Below are 7626 nucleotides of genomic sequence, written 5' to 3'. Positions count from 1 at the left end.
GGTGCCTCACCCTGGACTTCCTGCTGGCAGTATGTAAATACACCTGCAGACTGGCCACACTGGGTTGCTCTCTTTTTTTTTTTTCTCCTTCTTCTTTTATTTTTTTTTTTTTCCCTTGATGTTGGTTTAATTTTTTAAATTTTTTTTCTCTCTCTTTTTTTTCTTTCTTTTTTAATAAGGGCTGAATTTTATTTTTTTAATTTTTAATTTATTTTTTTAATTTTTTTTTTCGGAGGGGTAAGAAACGAGTTGATCAAATTAAACCCCTCGCGGTGGCATTCAATCGAAACCGGGATGCGAAGCGCCGCGGCCGCGCTGGAAACTTGTTGGGGGCCGGAGAAGCGGGGGCTCGGTAGGGCCGGGGGAACGGGGAACGGGGGAGCGGGGCGGCGGCGGGCAGCCGGCTCGGTGCCCCCTGTGTCCCTTCTTTTCCAGGCTCCAGGCGGATTCCCCTTGGAAGATCCCGCGAGCCCCTGGGACGGGAATCTCCGCTCCTGATTGTCCAAACGCAATTCTTGTGCGATGGAGCCGTACGAACCAAGAATTGTGTCTGGACATCTGTAGCAGAGATTTCAACTCCGCCGGCGGGGCTGCAGGAAGGTGCTTTGGGCCGGAGGAAGAAGGACGGAGCTTCCCCGGGCCCGTGGGGGGGGAACACGGCAAGGTAACCGGGAACCGCTCCCGGCTGCAGCCCGGGGAAACCTCGGCCGGGATTTCAAGGAAAACTAAATAAAACACCGGCGGCGGCTTCGCACCGTTCGGCGCTGCCGGGGGTTTCGGTCCTTAATGCGTCAAACACCGGCCGGGTCCCCCACCGGGCCGGGCAGGGACGGAGGGGCCGAACCGGGGGCTCCGGTGTTTCGCCGGGGACGGATCCGAGCCGGGCCCTGCGGCTCCATCCCGGGGTAGCCTTCTGGTATTCATTTTTTTTCATTTTAATTTTTTTTTTTTAAATTGCGTTTTAATTTCATTTATTCTATTTCGGAGCGCGCCCGGCCCCGGGGTGGCGGCGGGGACCGCTCCGTACCGGGGGTACCCTCCTCTTCCTCCCGCCCCGGCTCACCCCGGGCTCACCGAGGCCGCTCTCCGGGTTTCTCCGCCGAGCCGGGAACCGGTCCCCGCCGCTCGGGCAGCGGGAGGGCTCGGCGGAGAGTCAGCCCGGGCCCGGGCCGGGGTTCGGGATGGGCGGCGGGGCCCGGAGCAGCCCCTGGAAAGCGGGGCCGGGAGGAAGCTTTGAACAGAGAGAGGCTTTATGACTCCTCAAGCCAAGGGACTCGGCCGGGGCTGCCAAGGAAACCCAGGAGGAGGAGGGAAGCATTACAAGATCCGAGCAAAATTTCACCAAGAGCCTATCTAGGACAAAGCTGGAGGCAGAGAATGTTTTAAAAGGCTTTTATTTCCAGAAACTTTTTTTTTTTTTTTTTTTGTTACAGGATTTTGCTGTACCCCTCTTTCCCCCTCCCCTGGCTTCCCTCAGCTTCTTCCCACCTTCCCCATTTCTAGCTTTTTTTTTTTTTAGCAATGATTGGCAGTTTTTACTACAGCAGGAGCTGAGCCATCTGGGTCTACCTGCGCTAGGAAGGGGGAGAACACCTCCCGGGGAAGGAACTCATCCTATTGGGAGCAAACAGCTGGAGGGAAGGGGGGGGAATAAGAACAGACAAGCCCGGCCTAAGGCAAAAAAGCAGCGTAGAGGCCGGGCCGGCAGCAGCAGCGCTGAAGATGAACCTGCCTTTTCCCACTTGGGTTTCAGCCCGTTTCGAGCTGCACGCCCCACAGGTTCCTTGTTTTTCAGCCAGCTCCTACCGACACCTGGAAACCCCCCCCGCTCCGTTCCCCTGGTCCAGCAAAGCTTATACAGCCCTGAATTTGGGACAGAGAAGAGCCCTCGGCCCGTCCGTGTCATTTACAAACAAGCTGGACTGGAGTGGCTGCGGCTGGATTTGGAAAAAGCTGAATATTGTGGTTCGTTATTATTTGAAATTAGGGTTTCTCAGACGCAGCAGCGGCGCTGTTTTGGGGGTGCTTTCAGTTACAGGGGTTGTGGTGGAGTGAATGTGAGAGAGGAGTCACCGGAGTCGGGGGGGGAACTGCTCCCTGGCATTCCCTTCCGCGTCAGACGGAGAAACTCCTCCGTCAGGCATGAGATGGGAAAGGCTCCTGCTCCGGAGCACCGGGGGGGGGTCAGGCCAGGCTGCCCGAGCAGGGGCTGGTGGACTGTGCTGCTCATCACCCCCCAGCTCCTCCTGGGCAGCTCCTGGAGACTGAGGACAGGGCGAGCAGTATGTGGTGCAGCTCTGAGAGGGTACCCATTGGGCTCACGGCACCGGCGAGCCCCCCTGCCCCGGGGAGAGCCCCCCTGTCCCGGGGAAAGCCACTGCTGGGGCAGGAGTGTTGCTGCCGGGGACCCCCGGGTGCTGCCGGAGCCGTGCCAGAAGGCAGGTGAGCCAGGGAAGGTGGGGGGGAGGACAGCAGGAAGGACAATCCCGGTGGGATGCTCCTGGAAGCTCACGCAGCACGTTTTGGACCTGTTGGCACTGACGCCATCCTCTCTGCCCCCTTCCCTCCCCTCGCCCCGCGGCCTCCCGGCTGGCAGGAGGGCCGGTCCGTCTGTCCGAGGAAACTTCTGGAAAGCCAAGAGCATCCATGCCCCGGCAGAGCCGAGCACACCCACTTCCGCTGCGCTCACAGGACTTCCTCAGGGTGCGCAGTAAGAAGCCTCCCCCCAACCCTCCCACTGATGGAAAGGGTTAAAGCCACTGATTTTCTTTCCTCAGGGGGGTCTCCGCGCTGCAAACCCTGCAGCCCCAGCCCTTCCCCAGCCACGGAAGGCGAGGCAGGCTGATCAATTCTGTCCATCACGCTGACAGAAAGATAATTTGCTGCCCTTATCACTCCGCGCTGTCTCAGGCCAGGCACGGGTTTGTTTCCCCTCCAACCAAATGGTTATAAATTGACATTGTCCGTGGGCTAGTACTTCACCCTGCCTCAGCTCAGGTAGGAGGGAGGCCGCAAAGGCATCAGAAAAACCAAACCAAAAAAGCCTATTTCTCTCCCACTTCCCACAAATAAACCATCATGACGAGTGGAAAGCTCCTAGAGAGGGCTCTCAAGCTGTAATGTCTGTCACCTCCGAGAAAAAACTAGTAAAGTCACCTTTTGTTTCTTGCACTTCATGTCTCGCCCTTCCCTCATCGTCCCCGCGGCTGGTGCACGGGCTGTACCAACACCACCCACTGTGTGAAAAGAACCCCAGTGCCCAGCACCAACGCAGAGGCCCCCCCAGCCTTGCCCCAAAGCAGGCACAGCTCCCCCAGAACGCCCCATTGCCTGCAAAGACACACCGTCCTACTCAAGGTTCGGCAACCCTCTTCCTCCCGTCACAGAAAAACAAAGTCCCACACGCCGCAGATGCTCTCTGCTCGTTAGGGTACCTGGAAGTGCAGTCAGGAGAGGTGAAATGAGGACCAAAAGATGGATGCTGTTGTGGCAGACAGCAGGCTGTGTGCTGGCGGGGCTTTATTTGGATGGCTAGTAACAAGTGAACGCGGTGGGAAGATGCAGAGACCGGGCACAAGGCAGTTCAAGAGAGGTTTGGGTGGGTTTAGGTTTTTGTTTGGATTTTTTTTGCCCAGGGGTTGGGATTTACATCCTCTTGTTTTTCCAGGAGTTCACCCGCCGTGCAATGTCGAGATGAAAAGCACATTATCCTGGTCCTGGAGTTTATAATCCAGCTCACCCTGCAGGCCAAGGAAAAAAAATGAGAAATGGTTTAAATGTCATTTCCAAATACTAGCTGCAAAGAGAAAACAGCTCATAGAAAGATGGTGAGTTTTAGGGAGAACAGAAGGGGACAGACTGATCCTTTCATCCTGAGGGAAGCAAAGGTGAGGGATCAGACAAGGAGCTGATGTTCGTTACCCCACACCACTTTCTGGACCAGGGTTTTGCCACAACAGGTGGTTGCCTGAGGCAGGAAAATAGTTACAGGCTGTTTGTTGTCTGAGCACAACGCTGGGCTGAAAAGGGAAGATATTTTTTACCAGTTGCCTGCTTGGGCAGAAATCTCCTCAGGGCTGCCTTCGCCTGCTACAGCACCACCTTTTTCCAGCCAAGGGGGTCTGCCCGGGGCTGTGAAGCTGCCTGGTACCCCCCAGAGCTGTTCCCCACGCGTGGGGCAGACCTGCCAGCAGCCAGAGGTGAGAATCCCACAGCCAGAGGCAAGGGAATAGGGGTGATCTCTCTTCAGTCACCGGCCGATGAGACTCAGCAGGTTAGAGAAAGGCTCCAGGCTTCCCAACAGTCATACAGGGAGAGAGATCCCAGCCTGCCCCTTCCCCCTCGAATATGAGATGCTTTGCTCGGGGCAAGAATTGGAAATAGCTTCTCTGAGAGAGACCACAGAACAGACAGAGCAGTATTTTCAACAAAGAAAGTCAAACTGAAGGAGTACAGACCATTAGCTCCCAGTCTGCGTCGTTGATGAGCACCAAAATTCCCGGCCTCCTGCAGAACAGAGAAAAATAATTAGTATACAAGGCTGCTAAAAAGCTTCACAAATAGTTAAGAACAAGGGATGTTGCAGCACAGATCACAAGCTGGCTGCCTGTAAAGCCAAAGAGAAAAAGGAATCCTAGCACGGAGGTGGAAACAGGTACAGTCTGTGCCCTTTCTAGATCAAATAAAGGGGAGGCAGGAGCAATCCCAGAGCTCATTTGAATCAAAATGCACCATTCCAGAGGATGCTCCGAGATGACTACATTTCCCTACCATGTAGAAAAGCCAGGTAATTAAAACCCACGCGCTACAGTCGAGCGCAGAGAGCTCGATGGGAAGGCAGGGAAAGCTATTCCGCTGCCCCTACCAAAGGCACTAAACACCCGGGATCCACTCTCCGTGCCCCTGATTACAGGCACAGGGATTCCCCCTCTTTGATCTTCAGTGTCCTGCAATTGTCTCTCCCGTTACCAGGGGACCTGGCACACGCTTCAGCTCACAAAGATCCGTGACGAATGTTAAACACCCCCAGCGCCACCCCGCAGTCAGGGATGGCTCGCACAGCTCACTCTGCTCCATTTCTCTTGGCTTTTTCTTTTTTTTTTTTTCTCCCCCTCCACGAGGCTGGCCCCATTTTGACAATAAAAATACATTTCCCAGAAGAAATATTTTGTCGGCGTTTCTCTGAGTGACTGCTTCAGTCCCAGTGATGTCAGCAGGGAACGGACAGACCTGCTAAAACTCCTGGAATTGAGGATACGTGCGCTACGCTCTTCCAGGTGACAACGGAGGGACAGTATACAGGGCCCTGCTTCACATTTAAGATTTAAAGATTTGGGGCGAGGGCTGGAAAAGACACTCTCCATGGAACAGGGTGAGGTGTAGTGTGGGACACCTCCCGCTATCAGTTTAGAAAATCCCATGTTTTCATGGTTGTTAACTTGTTTCTTGCAACCAACAGGAAAAACGTACCCCAAACCGTGGGGATGAAGAGGGAAACCCAAGGAGGATTCGTAAGAGCTGTACTTACACGGATTCCCCTTGCATAAATAATTCTGGTCGTTCTTTCAACAGATTCTGTTTGATCCACTTTAGCAGGTTTCTGATATCCCCTGAAAGGAGAAAGGACAGCAGTTTACACACAAGCTGATGGCTCCTGGCTGATGCCAGAACAAAGTGATTGTTTATCCACAAAAGAGATGAGGGGGGAACACACAGGACGGATGGGGATGGCTGCAAACCTCCAGTCAAAGAAACCTCCTAACAGGACTGTCCCTTACAGCATCCAGGCAGCTCAGGGCTCTGCCTAAACCTCCAGTCAAAGAAACCTCCTAACAGGACCGTCCCTTAGAGCATCCAGGCAGCTCTGCCCTGAACCCCACAGTTTGGCAGAAGAGGTTTCCCCCGAAAACACATCCCACAAAGAGTGAATGCAGTTTATGCTGGAGTGGCAATCCAGCAGGAGACTGCTGCTGTTAAGATTTAACACATCCCGTATCCCGTGCGTTCCGTTATCACCTAACAAATGGATGTTTAGCTCCCTGTGTGTTTAATCAGATTTTTAAAAGTCCAAACAAACAAGCCCAAGAAGCTGAAAGGAGTAAAGGTAGACACCAGCGGTACCAAAACCAGCACGAACTCCTGAAGACACGAGTTCTGGGGTGCAAAGGTGTGCGTTAAACACGCAGGTCCCAGCAGCTGTATTTCGGACACTTGGATATCCCTGGGCATTACACCTGCTGCCGCGGCGGTTCCCCGTGCCGTGCCTGCTCCCTCCCTCTACACCTCATGCTTAGAGCTTCTTTATTAAAGCTCAGCCTTTATCTTTCCATTTCAGTAGGTGACAGAAAGGATTTGTCTTCATGTAAAAGGAGGAGGAGACACTGCTGGCGGGTTTTTATAGTATCAATTTTACTTTGTGAGGCAAAAACAATTTCTTTAGTGATAGCATCAGTTAATTTCCTATTGGAGAGGTGAGGAGCGACAGAGGGGGGGAATAATCTGTTACAGGGTTTGAAGAAGCTGACAAATTGCAATGTGGAGTTCTCCTGCATTTGCCTCTATATTTCACCGTTCCACAAACCACTTCATCATTCTGAATCCACAATCAGTTATTCTCCCGGGGCTCCTTTAAACAGCCCTTTGAAAGCCCCCAAAGAGTTTTGTTTGTTTTCAAGGCGTGAGGAAGCTTTCTGAAAGCACAGATCCACCAGTGAGGGCTGGAGCCCCGCTCACAGGATGAGCAGGGACGGCGGGTTGGGTTTCCACATCTCCCTCACGTGTGGTAACCTCACTGTAGTCATGGGGAACCTTTCCACACACACCGCTGTGAGACAAAATAAACTCTGCCTACGGTTCCCCACACGTTTGCTTCACGACCAGGAAAAATAAATGTTCTCAGTCCCTGTCTTATCCTGTGATTTTATGGGATGGTAGACGCTTCCCAAAGCAGAGCTGGGGTTCTTCCAAATAACGTTACCCCCCATCACTTCTGTCACACCAAGGATGAACAGCCCTGGTGCAGGCAGGTGGACATCAACTAGGGGATGGAGACACATCCATCCTCAGCAGATGGGGGCCTCTTCTCCCAGGGAAAGGGGGAGGGGGATGCTCTGAGATTCCATCTATTCCCCTGCCTCCACCATTTCCCAGGGCATCGGTGCCTCCAGATCACAGCATTCCCCCCCGGCACACCGGTCCCACCGCGGGGCTGCCCAGAGCACCACAGGTATTGCTGATCCCGTGCTCTGATCAGGGCAGAAAGAGCTGCTTTGTGCCTTAAAACTGCCCGGTGGTGAGCTGGATCGCCTGCCTGGGGCTGACCCGCGACTCCCTGGTAATGATACGTAGCTAAGAGCACAAAATAGACCATTTTCTGCCACTTTCCTAGCAACGTGCACTGGGAATGGCGAGTGCCACTCAGAAGGTGTATATATATATGTGTGTGTGTGTGTGTGTATGTATACACCACGCCAGTCGGTCATCCACCAGAACAAGAGTTAAGTATATTCGCCTTTCCCTGAAAAAATGCTGCTGCAACATAAAGCCCTCAGGATCTCACACCCAAACGTCTCCTGCTCTCCATCACCAAGAAATGAAAGCCGGAGAGGAAGAAAGATGGAGAGGAGC

At 53.5% G+C, this 7626-nt stretch overlaps 1 protein-coding gene across 1 annotated transcript in view; it reads right to left on the bottom strand.

Moving 5' to 3' along the window:
• Nucleotides 1–1504: 1504 nt before the first annotated feature.
• URM1 (ubiquitin related modifier 1) overlaps nt 1505–7626 on the bottom strand; it is an 18788-nt gene continuing 12666 nt past the window's right edge. The window contains exons 3-5 of the mRNA XM_014945702.1: nt 5528–5609; nt 4458–4506; nt 1505–3740 (exon numbers count right to left, since the gene is read on the bottom strand). Coding sequence (XP_014801188.1) covers nt 3672–3740; nt 4458–4506; nt 5528–5609 — 200 coding nt within the window. The 3' untranslated portion in view covers nt 1505–3671. The remainder of the gene's footprint in view (nt 3741–4457; nt 4507–5527; nt 5610–7626) is intronic.

The sequence above is a fragment of the Calidris pugnax genome, unplaced genomic scaffold (genome assembly GCF_001431845.1).
Source record: "Calidris pugnax isolate Ruff unplaced genomic scaffold, ASM143184v1 scaffold22, whole genome shotgun sequence".
Lineage (NCBI taxonomy): Eukaryota > Metazoa > Chordata > Aves > Charadriiformes > Scolopacidae > Calidris > Calidris pugnax.
The sequence above is the reverse complement of the archived record's forward strand: the minus strand, read 5'-3'. Positions and strand labels throughout refer to the sequence as shown.